The 14,845-nt window shown below is 33.2% G+C and overlaps 1 protein-coding gene across 5 annotated transcripts in view; it reads right to left on the bottom strand.

Annotated features, from left to right (window-relative positions):
* Positions 1-14,845, bottom strand: part of LRRIQ3 (leucine rich repeats and IQ motif containing 3) — a 131,420-nt gene that overhangs the window by 104,292 nt on the left and 12,283 nt on the right. For 4 of the 5 annotated variants that reach the window (XM_074376244.1, XM_074376243.1, XM_010963458.3 and 1 more), the window contains exons 3-4: positions 12,179-12,502; positions 3,587-3,720 (exon numbers count right to left, since the gene is read on the bottom strand). In XM_074376244.1, coding sequence (XP_074232345.1) covers positions 3,587-3,720; positions 12,179-12,502 — 458 coding nt within the window. The remainder of the gene's footprint in view (positions 1-3,586; positions 3,721-12,178; positions 12,503-14,845) is intronic. The other variant, XM_045522938.2, reaches the window with a different exon arrangement.

Raw genomic sequence — 14,845 nt, 5'->3', positions numbered from 1 at the left:
CAAAGAACCCTTAAAACTCAATAAGAAAACAAAGAACCCAATTTTAAAAAGGGCCAAATGCCCTAACAGACACCGCACCAAAAAGGTATACAGATGGTAAATAAGCATATGCAAAGATGTTTCACATTATATTATCAGTGAAATACAAATCAAATCAACAATAAGAAAATACTACACATCTATTAGAATGGCCAAAATTTGGAATAATAATACCCAAATTTGCTGTTGAGGGTGTGGAGCAACAGGAACTCTCATTCATTGCTGGTGGGTATGCAAATGATATAACACTGTGGAAGACAGTTTGGTAGTTTCTTATAAAACTAAACAAATTCTTACCATACGTATCAGCAATTATGCTCCTTGGTATTTATCTAAAAGTGCTGAAAACATATCCACACAAAAATCTGCACCTGGATGTTTACAGCAGCTCTATTCACAACTGCTAAAATTTGGAAGTAACCAAAATGTCCTTCAATAGGCAAATAAATAAAGAAACTGATACATCCAGACAACGTAATACTTTCCAGCTCTAAAAAAAATTAGCTTATCAACCCAAGAAAATACATGGGAGAATCTTACATCCATGCAACTAAGTGACAGAAACCAATCTGTAAAAGCTACATACTGTTGATTCTAACTATAAAACATTCTGAAATAGGCAAAACTATGGAGACAATAAAAAGATCAGTGATTGCCAGGGTCAGAGGAATGAATAAGCAGAGGACTGAGGATTTGGAGGGGCAGTGAAAATAAACAATGGTTCCATAGTGATGGTTATATGTCATTATTATACATCTGTCCAAACCCACAGAATGTTCAATACCAAGAGTTTACTGTAATGTAAACTATGGACTTTGGTGATTATGATGTGCCAATGTAAGCTCATCAATTAAAAACAAAAATGTACCACTCTAGTGGGGGATGTTTCTAAGAGGGGAGGCCATGCATGGGTAGGGGCTGGAAGTATAATGGAAATCTCTGTACTGTTTGCTTAATTTTGCTGTGTAACTTAAACTGCACTAAAATAAAATAATGTCTTTTTTTTTTAATGAACTAAAAGGTACCAAGAAAATGATAAAGGGCATACAAGACCACATAAACTAGAATTAGACAAATTAGAAATGCAATCACAGAACTCCAAATCAGAATTTTAAAACTCATTTTACAAATAAATACTGAGCTAGAAGGAACACAATTGTAATGAACAGAACAGAAAATAACCCAAGAAAAAATAGAAGATTAAAACAAGAAAGATTTTAAAAATTAAAAAGAAATAAAATCAACAGATGAGGAACTACGATATTCCGATTAAACTAAGTACCCATGCAACAATTTTATTTTTAACTATATATCTCCAGTCTAAAAACAAAAAATCCTGCAACACAATTTAATCTCATTAAATGTTTGTTGTTGATATTAGTTTATGTATAGCAATCCCGAAACTATTTTGTATCTATTAGGATTAAGCTACGTATGTAAAATTATTGATAAAGTTGGCCACCAGAATTCACATGGTAGAAGGAAAGTACAATGTAGAAAAAAGAAGGCAGTGAATAACCTTCAACATTGGATTAGCATTAGAGGTATCAATATGAATTCATAATAGGAAAAATAATCCATTTTCTATTCTGTCTGCTGAACTAGCCTACGAACCATTACACTCCAGTAGCAGTGAACACATTTAGTCCCAAGATCTTGGTTCCTACACACCATTACATACTAAAAAGACTAGGGTTCTTTGGAAAATTGCTGTTTCCAGGGCTATAAAAAGAAAAGTAAAAAGAACACAGAATTTGGGATATGTTAAACAAAGGAATCTGACATTCATAGATTTAACATATACAGTTTCATCTCTATAAATGACCACAAATGTCCAACACATAATAGCTGTCTGCCACTGGGTACACATCCCAACCACTCAACCAAGTTTAAATTCTTAATGCTTCATCTTGAAAATGGAAAATACAGGACAAACTCAAAAACTCTGCTGTATTCAGACAAATACAGAATAAGCGTTACATTTAGAGACATAAATAATTATACAGATAACCACAATACAGAATTGTAAGTGTTTATGATAATTAAAGTATGTGATGCACCTTGTAGGGGTAAATATCCCAACAGTTTGCTCTAAGTAAACTGGGAGCAACTGGAGGATTTCAAGTTGGTGAATAAAATTAGATTTACATTTTTGAAAGATTACTCTGTGCTTGCTGTTGTAACTGTAATTAGAAGCAAGCAAGAAATCCAAGGAAAGAGTAAATTTCTCACAAATCGAATAATGCAGAGAGCACAAGATATAACAACAATAATAATGATTTTATTATTATTAAGCTGCTAATAAGAATATAATATCCACATTTGCCAGGTGCTATGTGCCTTGAGAGAAAAACTCAATCTCAGGGACATAAACTAAAGACAAGTTCCTTTAAAAGATGTCTATTTCATATAAAATGCATACTAAATTTAAGTGGAATACATGAGATAAAAATAATATTTTAAGTAAACATGTATCTGTTAGCAATTTCCTGATTCTTTTCACATCTTTTATTCCAAATCATTTTACTTTTCCCCACTGATTAATCCACTCTCTTTCACACTTGACTTGGCTTTAAAAGTATACGGAACCTCACCCTCAGACGCTGCAGGCACTATACTACGGTAAGTTTTACACTTATCCTTCATACTTACCTCTCTTTACCAGGGCTATTGCCATCTAAGATTTGGCACATGCAGGCTAAACAGAAGAACATTCTCTCTGCCACAGAATGTTGAATATTATTTCAGTGAAACTTCCTAATCTTTCTTTCTCTGGGGATGTATATACTGCCCAACTCCAAATCTATTTAATCGTACCTACAGTTCTACTTCTATCTTCTGAACTATATCATTTAGCACCTGAGAATAAGCTGTATGAGAAAGTTTATTTAATTTTACATATGTTTGATGTTTTGCATGACTAATACAGATAGATGACAGAGTATCTTATCTCCCCAAGTACAATGTTGAGAGATACTTATAGGAAAAGTTTTCCTCTATCTGTAAAATATCAGCTACTGGAAAGGAATGCAAGGAACAAGAGAGAAGAAAAAGCAACTAATCAAAAGATCATGTAGATTGATGTGGTAGCAGATGTTTTGGAAAAATTATCTTCACATTCAAACAACACAAAATCTATTCATCTATCTCTCTCTCTCTCATGGTTTGTATTCCTATGGTATCCTATTATATAGTACATGACATATTTCTATTACATCCTCTTACATGAGAGAAATTCAATACACATTCTTGACTAATGTTCTTAAAGTTTAATTTTAAAAAACTGTCAAAATTACTCAATGATCAATAAAAGCTTTATTGACTAGTTATTTATATGGTCAATTTAAAAGGAAAAACAAGAGAATCAGTTTTAATTATGCTAATATTATGTTACTAGAGAGTCTGATGTTTTCCTTAAAACTAGATTAAATACCCTATAAAATGCCATTTGGTAGGAAATACAAAACTACATATTATTAGAGAAATGTCTTTTTATCAATGTTTTATCATCTTTTAATATTCAAACAGTGAAGAAAATAAAACATACCTCATTTTTTTTCTAACTAAGAAACCACGTATCCATCTTTGAACAATCAAAACTGGTGAGTTATGAGCCAGAATTTCATTAATTTTTGAAATAATATGTTTGATATTATTAATTTCATCTTCATAGGCTGATCCCTATATAAAGAAAATATATTTAATATTTATTGTTCATGAAAGTATTTCCAAAAGACATTTTAACTTGGTAGTCTGACAGTATAAACTATTAAAACATTCACAGGTGCCTTATGGATGTAACAGTTAAATAATAAATACATTTTCTTATCTATTTTTATTATACCAGAAGATCAAGAATTAGTAGTACCAAGTAATTTCAATTCTCTACACAAAATGCAAGATCAACGAGGATAACTTTCTCCATTCTAGATTCTTCACCCAATCTGTTATCATAGGTATAAAATTTTGCCCATAATCATGTATCGCTGAAAGGTAGTGGCATGAACAGACATCCAATGAAATTCTAAAAATATTTTGCGGATCACCATACAGGAAACTGAGGTATGTTAGATTTACAGAACAATGAACAGCAATTCAAAATTCTACTACATCTTAACTAGAATGTTGGACACTTTTTTTTGGAACACAGCACATTCCTATGAGGAAAGATATTCTGTACTGACTTTAAATAAATTATCTCCAAGATTATTGTTCCTTTGAATTTTTAGATTTGGAATCACAGACTCCCCATATCCTATTGTTTATTTGACTGATTAGAAATAAAGCCACTTTAGTTATGTTTTGAATGTAAGGATTACACATTAAAAGCCTAATATTTATATTGTCTGTAAGACACCTACTCTGAAAACTACCAAACATATTATGTTAAAATATATATATATATATATATATATATATATATATATATATATATGTATATATAACTTTTCTGCTCATACACTTAATTATCTATGTACTGCTAGGAAATAAAAATCACAAAGTATAGATTCGTAAGATTTCAGATTTATTCCTGTAAATATTTATCGCTAATTATCAAATTCTTTACTTGCCCCTGGCTTGCTTCCCATTCCAACAGGAGCTATTACAAACCTTCAGTACTATTCTCCATACTCAAGTCTTTTCACTAAAGACCCCCGAAACATCTTGCTTTCTTTTCACAGAGAAAATAGGGCTATCAAGTCTGAACTTCATCAACTAATTCTCCTTCATTCCCTACATTTAACTATATTCCCATCTAACTATATTCATATCTATACTGCACTCAATATTAAAATGAGAGGTATCTCTTTTCCCATCCAAGGTGGCTCTCCATCATATCCCTGTTTTCAGTTACTTCCCCACTAATGTCCCTGTCCTTTACCTATAAATATGATGTAGTCTCACCCATCTGTAAAATACATACACACAAATAATCACACACAACCCAACCCTCCATCCTTTGTATCTAACTTTTATTAAGAGCCCAAATTCTTGAAAACAGAATTCCACATTTGCTGCCCCCACCTTTTCCCTTTCTGTATTTCATTCCACTGACTTCTACCCCTACCACCTTACCTAATACTTTCCTTACAAAATTATCATTGGACATTCCTCCTCGAAACACTTCCCTTGGCCTCTGTACACCACTCCTCCTAGTGTCCTATAACTCTTGTTTAATTCTGGACTTTTTAAAGACCTATCTATACCCTGCTTAATGTGACACTGTAAAGATTTTCTCCATTTTTTGGCTTCCCAGTGTATATAAAAATTACGTTTACACTATAATGTAGTCTATAAAGTGTGCAATAGTACTATGCCTTAAAAAACTACACACTTTAATGTAAAAAAATACTTTATTTCTAAAAATTGCTAATTGCTAATCATAATCTGAGTCTTCTGAGCTGTAATCTTTGTACAATAGTAACATCAAAAACCACTGATCACAACTCCTCGTAACAAATAAAATAATGAAAAAGTTTGAAATATTGTGAGAATTACCAAAATGCAACAGAGACATGAAGTCAGTAAATGCTGTTGAAAAAAATGGCACTTACAGACTTGCTCAAAACATGGTTGCCACAAAGCTTCAATATGTGATCAATGCATTATCTGCGAAGTAAAATAAAGTGAAGCATAGTAAAATGAAGTATGCTTGTAAACTCGACTTGCCCAAACATGAGTCTTTCTCCCTAACCTGCTTTCTCATATGCTCTTAGTGAATGTGCTTCTGCCCACTCTAACCTAACCCACAAACCCTAAACCAAGCCAGGCTCTCTTTCTCTCATGCTTCTTCATACCCAAATGTTGCTAGATCCAGCATATTCAACATCCGAAACATCTGACCTCTCCCTCTTCTTCTGTTCTCTACCATTGCTTTATTGTATGTCCTTATCATTTCTCTAACATCTAAAAATGCCCTGATATCTGAAATAATCCCTATTCCCTACTCCCTCCAAACCACAGTATGCAGTATTGCTAGAGCAAACTTTTCAAAATGCAAATCTTATCATATGGCATCCTTTCTTAATATACTTCACTGGTACACCATTGAAAGATCAACTACAAATTTCTTGACTTGGAATGCAAAATCCCTGCTCTAGGTCCTTCTTACCTTCTTAAAGTCATCTCCCTTCACCATATATATAATACCTTCCACTTTAGCAATATTCAACCATTTGCATTTCTGAAAATTACCTGATAATCAAATCTCAATGCTTTTTATAGATGTCATTCCAGTTTCTTGACCCTTCTCAATTACTTGTCCCACTATCTTAGTCTTTTCGAAGCTCAGCTCTTTCCTCCAAAAAAACCTTTCTCACATTGATCTGAGTTCAATATCCTTCTACAATATTATCCTGTATAATAACTTTTTTGTCACACTTGACAATATTGAATTTTACCTGAGCCCTGTGAACCAGGGGAACATTGAAAGTTAAGAAATCTCCTTATCCCTTTGTTTCAGGAATGGTTTACTGAAAAGAAGAACCCATCTGCCAAATTACTTAGATTTACCCAAGGATGCCCCTCTTGTTTATCTTTGACAAGGCCCTGACACAGACTCTAAATTCCCATTCTTTGCCTATTAATGATTAGTTGAACTGCTTTTTCCCCACTGAGCAATCAGAACAAAACATTTGTTAACCATCTTTAGTTAAGGTTCTTTTCTTTACCTAGTACCCTGAACTCTGGCCCCCCTTCAGACTGACCTAGCATGCAGCCTTTCCTTAACAGCCCATCCTGAAATAGTCTACTCTCAGCATAAAATATTCTCGATCTGTTGTCAGATCATGCCAATTGCCTTCATCCTGCTTGGCCAAACTAGGTCTTTCTAGTCTGTTTACTCCCTTCTATAAAAGAAAAATCCTTTTTGCCTAACCTTTAAGATGTTTGCAGATCTTAAGGATTAGAGCATTCTCCCTAAGGCAATGGTGTCCTTTTGCCTATTTCAATTCCCCTTTTTCCCTCCCTGGTAATAATCCTTTCAAATTAAAGTCTCTCCTTACTATATCCTTACCTGCATTTTTATTTGACAAGCTTATGCCATAGTGCAATTATTGGTCTATCTTTCCCACTGCAACATAAACTCACTAAGTTTAACAACTTTTTCTTTTTTCCATATCTCTACCACTAAGTAAACTATCTAGTCTGTTACTGGCATTCAAGTATCAATTAACTATTTATTACTTCCGTAAGTAACAGCTACTTACACACTGTCATATTTGGTCTCCAAGTTTGATTTGGCAATGTCAGTCTGGTCCAGTAACTCAACCCTTGTTTGGCTGTAATAATACACTAATGTTTTTCACCTTTTTGATTTTTATTTCTCAGTCTGTTTTCCTGGTTCCTCTTCTTCTGGAAACCATTTAAATATAGTATAATTTAGGTTCTCTTCCTTTTTCACCTCTTTGCTAAGTCTCCTTGAATGATCACCTTCCTTGCCACATCTACAATATCTCACATATGCTGATTAGCCATAGTTATATATTCTGGCAAGAATTATCTCTTAGATGACAAACCTATAAAATGAACTTCTACTTCCATCTATCAACTTACATGTCAAAAACGTAATTATTTCACCCATTTGAAAGCATCCTCACTCCACACTTAATACTGCATTAGATGCACAAGTTGTTAAAATTATTCTCTACCTTGTCAACCAAGTAATAGGCTCACATTCCTCTTTCTCTCTTCCCCTTTCTACCCAACAAATCACTAAATTCTATCAAATAAATATCTCTTCAATCTGTTCCCTATAATATATACCCTCTACCAATTTATTAAATCAGCTCTTATAAACTAGGGCCAAATTATAGACTCCTCCTTAATTTCCCTCCACTCCAAAATTAGAACAGAGGATTATTTTTCTAGAATGAAAATCAGGTCATATAAACCCTTAAATATTTTCCCCAGACCTTGCAAAATACCATCCTAACTTCTTAGTATCACACATAGCACCCTTGGTATATTAATCTTATTATTGTCTCCAGAATCAACTGACATACCTAAACATGTTTTCTAAACTCCAGGAACACTAAACACCAAATTACTTCTTGTCATTTGATTGTGCCAAGCACTACCTCTGTGCCTTTGCAAATGCTGTTCACCCTGCTTCATGTGCTATACACTTGCCAGCATCTCTACTTCCCTAATGATTTCTCATATTCAAAAATTTCATCTGAAATATAAATACTTTTAACTTTTTTCCATGACAAGAGCTGAACTTCAAAGATTTTTAAAGAAAACATGTCGTTCTTTCACAGATTTTCTCTCATACTTAGATACATAATATTTTTTTCATTACTTCTTTGATTGTTGCTTCTCCTTAATTTGCTTTATTTTCTCTCCTTATAATTCCTATTCACCTATAGTAGATATCCTGGAACTCATCTCCATGTCTTATATATTTTTCTCATCATTTTCAGGTAATGTTTTTATCAATTTGGTGAAGTCATTCTGTCAAAGGTTAGCTTTCTCATAGTGAGGTTTTTGCACTAGCTTGTCAACTACTTCACTTAAGTTATGTGGCTGAGATAAGCCTTTCTGAAGCTCCTGACTGTCCTGTCACAGATGAGTCCTGAGACATACCAGTTTGCTACTGTAATCCTGCTGGTCTAGGGCCTCTCCTTGAAATGTATCCTGTGATCTGTAGCAAAGGATGCTGTCACCTGGTCCACTATTACCCTTGACAAAAAGGGGGATTTTCAGAATTCTCTCTAGTGTCTGTCATTTTGTTTTATGTATCAGGAATAATAGCTTAAAGTCAGGCTGACCTAGTTTCTACTTTTGATTCAGTCTTATCTTCATTATATCAAAAATCTTCACTGATTCTAGAAGCATTTCTATGAATATTATTTTGTTTAAAGTTCTTCCTTTACAGGTTTCTAGTACAGGTATGATTTCCTTTAACCTTGTTTTGTTGTTGTTGTTGTTCACTGCATTTGGGCTCATGGTATGTGGCGGGAGTATACGTGTGGGTATGTATATGTATTGTGTCTGTGTTTAGAGTAACAAAATTTTTCCCGACCTACAGTAGTTTGGGGGCAGAGAGGTTGAGTGTATAAATAAGAAGTGAGAGAGAAGACCATAGGAGGGAATTTAGATGATTAGGTTTAAGTGGTCCCAACCAGATGCTACAGTTTTCACAAGCAGAGAAACATCAAGCCCACACTGTAGCAGAGTGCTACTTCTCACTAAGGTATGAATAATTCCTCTCTTTAAAGAGGTAAACAGAATAATCATCAGCTATGGACAGGGTTAGTGTTCCTGCCAGAGAACAAGTAACCACTAGACAACACTTAAGCTTTATGTCCTAAAACAATTATCTTGTAAAATACCAATAAAGATATCACTGCCAACTTGTACAAATGCCATAAGCCATTCGACATCTGAAGACAAACAGATGTATCCTCTAAGGGAAAGTAATGCATTCCCTCCACCAGAGGAGTAATGGCTCTAGAGAAAAACTGCCTGGGGTTAAATTCTAGTTCTACTGCTTGCTAGTTAGGTGATCTAGGGTAAGTAACCCATCTGCCCCTGTTCACTATCTGTAAAAAAGAGATAACCTTATTGAGTTGTTGTGAGAAAATATTTGTAAAGCACTTCTAACAGTGGCTAAAACATTTAAGTCACCCAAGCAAAGTTAACTGTCAACAGTTTTACAGTAATACCTAACATGATACGGTGTTTTAGTGTTTACACAGGACTTCTATATACCCTACCTTATCTGATACTTACAAAATTAGTCTACAGCAATTTACTAAGGAATTTATCCAAATTAACACAATGTAAAATAATGAAATTAATAAATTAACTATAAAAGATAATTAGTACCAATATTTCCAGTCCAATAAAAGGAATTGAAGGATTATAGTAAAAGTTTGACAAAGAACAGCATATGCTTAGGCAGAAAACTACCAAGAATCAACAAAACAGATGGTAAAATAATGAAATATTGATACTCTACACTCGCTATTGCAACCCTGGAACGAAAATAGGGTTATTGCTAATCCTAGAATAAAGTATAATGAGGCATTTCAAAAGAACAGTAGGGACTTTTGTAATAAGACCTATATGGAAATGAGTGCTCTGTGTTCTAACAGGAAGGGTAGTATAAAAAATTCTAAAGCTATGTTCTATTCAGACTACATAATTACACAAAGAGAGTCCCAATTAACTTTATATTCTAAATATATTTGCACTTATTTAATTTTTTCTTTCTTTTTTTCCCATGATTTTCTTTAAATATCTAGTCCCTAAAATCTTTGTTTTTCTACTCCGCTTGTGATTTTTTTTCCATCATAATGTCCTAATTTGGCACACATTTTCAAAGCATATTTGAAAAATTTAAAGCGTACTAATCCCACAAGTATTTATTTCAAATATAAAAAACACAGGCAGTTTTCACCTTTCTAATCCATCAGAAAGTCTATTATATCTGTAATACGTTCACTTTAATAGTCACACAAAATAGTGACTTTCAATGTGAAACTCCCCACGCTAGCTCGGAGGATTTTGTATTATTTTAAATCAGTATTTCTAATGATCACTTGGTAAACACTTTTGGAACACACTACAATTTCTTAAATTAAAGAAAAAAGTGATCTGAATCAAGTAACGTTAAATAACTTAAAATAAAATTTAGAGTCATCATAATAAAACACTATAAAAGCTTTTAGAAGAGAAGAAAAGTAAATACAAGAGGAAAAACCCAAACACAAAATTCCACCAAAGTACCTACTATCATTTTTAAATTATTCACTTCCAAATAATTTCCATGACTCTGAGCTTATCTTTTCTTTCACTTAACAGAGTCTTCTACAGAGCATATTTTTAAAAAATTTTGATGAAGTTTACTTTATCATTTCTTCCTTCTAAAGACTATGCTTAAAGTGTCCACTCTCTTTGCCTCATTCTAGATCCCAAAGATTTCCTTCAATTTTATTTTTCTAAAAGTTTTATCATTTAAAGTTCTACATTTAACTCCAAAATTCATTTTGAGTCAATTTTTATGAGTTGTGAAACTTACACTGAGGCTCACCTGTGTGTGTTTATGTGTGTGTATGGCCAATTGCTCCAAGCAACATTTATTGAAAATGCTATATCCCCATCAGATTACTTTTACACCTTTGTCAAAATTCAGCTGGACATATGCTGTGTACCTATTTTTAGGTTTTCTATTCTGTTCCATTGATCTATGTGTATGTGTCTCACCAATAACATTTAGTCTTGATTACTGTAGCTAGGTTAAGTCTCAAAGGTAGGTAAACTGATTTTTTTTCACTTCATGAGTTTTCAGAACAGTTTTAGCATTCTAGTTCCTTTACCTTTTCATAAAAAGCTTATACTAATCTTGTCTGTATCTATAGAAGATCTTGCAAGATTTTGATACAAATTGCATTAAATCTGGGTATCATTTTGGGAAGAATTGAGATCTTTATTATGCTGAGTCTTCTAATTCATGAATATGCTATGTCTTTTCACTTACTTAGATCTTTAATGTTTTCATCAGTATCTTACAGTAATCAGAATACTAGTTCTGTGCATCTTTTATTAGATTTACATCTAAGTATTTCATTTTTTGAGTGACTATAAATGATACTATGTATTTAGTTTTGATGACTATACATTCATTGCTGGTATACAGAAATATGATTGATTTTTGTTGTTGCTGTTTGCCTGGCATCCTGCGGCCTTGCCAAGCTCACTTTTTAGTTCTAAGAGATTTTTTTGGTAGATTCTTTGGGATTTTTCACAAAGGTGATTATTTCATGTGCAAATAGAGAGCTTTATTTCTTCTTTTCCTATCTGTAAGTTTTTTCTTTTTCTTATCTTACCTTATTGCACTAGCTAGACTTTCCAGCAGTATTTTGACAAAAGAATTGAGAGCAAGTAGCTTTGCTTTTTTCCCAATCTTAGGGAGAAAGCATTCAGTCTTTCACCATTAAACAGAATGTTAGCTGTAGGTTTTATGCTGATGTTCTCTATAAAAAAGAGGAAGATCCCTCTGTACTTACTTATCTAAGTATTTTTTAATACAATGAATGGATGTTAAATTTTGTCAAATGCTTGTCTCCATACAGAAGCTAAAATTTTACTTTTATAAATTTATTTAAAATGAAACCCTAATGAAGCCAATTACCTTTTTCAAAGCTGGGCAGAAGTTAAAGAAAAGTCGGTAGTTACATGTTTTAAACCTTTCAGGAAGATGCCAGTTCTGAATTATTTCTTCATCAGAAATCACATGATGATCCAGTGCTTTGAGAGGCCATATACTGTTGACAAGAACATGTCTATATCCTTTTTTAAGGCTTACTGGACAATCAAACAAAGTGAGGGCAATGAGGCTTGGACAGGCAGATAACATACATACATTCTTTAACTTTGCAAACCCATTGTCATGAAGATACAGAAGTTTCAGGTTCTTCAATCCACTCCAAAATTTGGTATCTGGCAGACTCTTTATCTGAAATATTATTAATAACAAAACTTTAAATACAAATGTCCATTTTCCATGAATTACATGGAAAAAGAAAAAAACATTAAATATCTTCTAAAATTCAGTATTTCCCCAAATGGCAACTTTCTCATTAGTATGGAAAAACAGAATTTCTAATTATCCAAATGGTATCTGGGGTAAACCAAAATTTACTAGGCATCTGTAACTACTATACAAACATATATACTTCATTCAGTATAAATCCCTTTGTAATAAGAAGACTCTTTAAAATTTTTTTATATAAAAAAATTATCCTCCTTTTCTTCCTTCCCCTCACCCTGAGTTATCCCTCTCTGTATTTCATGTGCACATGATCACACAACCCACATTAGCAAAGTTTAGGTGAAAAATATTTACCTGGTTGGCTGGAAACTCCTCTAAGAATAAACACAATGTGTAAAACGAAGTAAGTGTGTACCTAGAAGTGACAGTGAAATAGGCAGGGAAACTTTCCCTTGTAATTATTGTATCATAACTAAATATGTAATTGAGGGAGGAAGGAGAAAAGGAAATAAAATTCTAGGTTCAGCAGTTAAATAAAAAGAAAAAGATTTTTATGGAAGACAAATCACTGTTGATTGTCGTAGACATTGCAGCTCCCAAAGCCAGGAGACTGTGGAAATCCCCAGTGGCAGTGGCCACCAGGGTAGCAACGGGATATACTGGAGGCTCCAGCCCCATGCATTCTGGAAGTTCTCCAGGGCAGACAAAGCCTTCTGGAATAATTCAAAACGTCTTCTGGAGGGAAAAGTAGATGGCTTCAGTGTCTTTTAATGTAAAGTTTCCATCTATGAAGCAGGATTAGTAATGACTCAGCTAAGAAACATACGCATAGCAAACTTCCTGGGGAGATCTCTGGCAAAGGAGAAAGGCATTATTGGGTTTTGCCCTGAATTCTCCAGCCTTCCACATCTTTATGTCAGAGCTAACAGTCACATGTTAGACTGCTACCAAATAAAAAAACTAATTTAACTTTTCAAAAAAAAAAATTAAGGGGTCGAATCAATTAACATGACACTCCACATTAACAAAATAAAGGATAAAAAAATCATACGATCATCTCAATAGATGCAGAAAAAGCATTTGACAAAATTCAACATCCATTTATGATTAAAACTCTCAACAAACTGGGTATAGAGACAATGCACCTCAACATAATTTATTACGTCATATATGACAAGCCCACAGCTAACATCATTCTCAACAGGGAAAATATAAAACCTTTTCCCCAAAGAGCAGCGATAAGACAAGGATGCCTACACCCGTCACTTTTACTCAACGTAGTACTGGATGCTACAAGTCCTAGTCAGGGCAATTAGACAAGAATGAAAAATAAAAGTCATCCAAATTGGAAGGGAAAAAGTAAAACTGTCATCATGTACAGATGACATGTAATTATATAGGCATACCTCAGAGATTCTGCAGATTTGGTTCCACAACACAGCAGTAAAGCAAATATTGCAATAAAGCAGGTCACAAAATTTTTCTGGTTTCTCAGTACATATGAAAGTGTTTACACTACACTATATAATCTAGTAAGTATGCAAAGCATTATCTCTAAAAAAAAAAACCAATGTACATATTTTAAGTAAAATACCTCATCATCTGACAATGCAAGGTTACTACAAATCTTCAATTTGTAAAAAATGCAGTATCTGTGAAGTGCAGTAAAGTGATACTCAATAAAATGAAGTATGCCTGTATATAGAAAACCCTAAATACTCCACAAAAACTATTACAACTAATAAACAAAGTCAGTAACACTGCAAATACAAAATCAATACACAGAATCATGTTATCTTTCTATACATTAGTAATGAAATATCAGAAAGAGAAATTAAGAAAACAATCCCACTTACAATTATATCAAAAAAGAAAAAAAAAGCTAGGAATACACATAACCGAGGAGGAGAAAGATCTGTACACTGAAAACACTATAAGACATTTTGAAAAGAAATATGAGAATACATAAATAAATTAAAAGATATTCTGTGCTCATGGATTATAATAATTAATATTGTTAAAATGTTAATATTACCTAAAGCAATCTACAGATTCAACACAATCTGTATCAAAATTTCAGTGGCAGTTTTCACATGAATAAAACAATCTTAAAATTTGTATAAAACTACCAAAAAAACCCAAATAGGCTAAACAATCTTGAGAAAGAAGAACAAAGCTGGAGGCACCACACTTCCTAACTTCAAATCATACTGAAAGCTACAGTAATCAAAATAATACGGTGCTGGAATAAAAAAGAAAATCACATAGGTCAATGGAACAGAACAGACAGCCTAGAATTAAACTCAT

Source organism: Camelus bactrianus, chromosome 13 (assembly GCF_048773025.1).
Source record: "Camelus bactrianus isolate YW-2024 breed Bactrian camel chromosome 13, ASM4877302v1, whole genome shotgun sequence".
Lineage (NCBI taxonomy): Eukaryota > Metazoa > Chordata > Mammalia > Artiodactyla > Camelidae > Camelus > Camelus bactrianus.
Note: the sequence above shows the minus strand (reverse complement) of the source record. Positions and strands in the feature narration are given on the sequence as shown.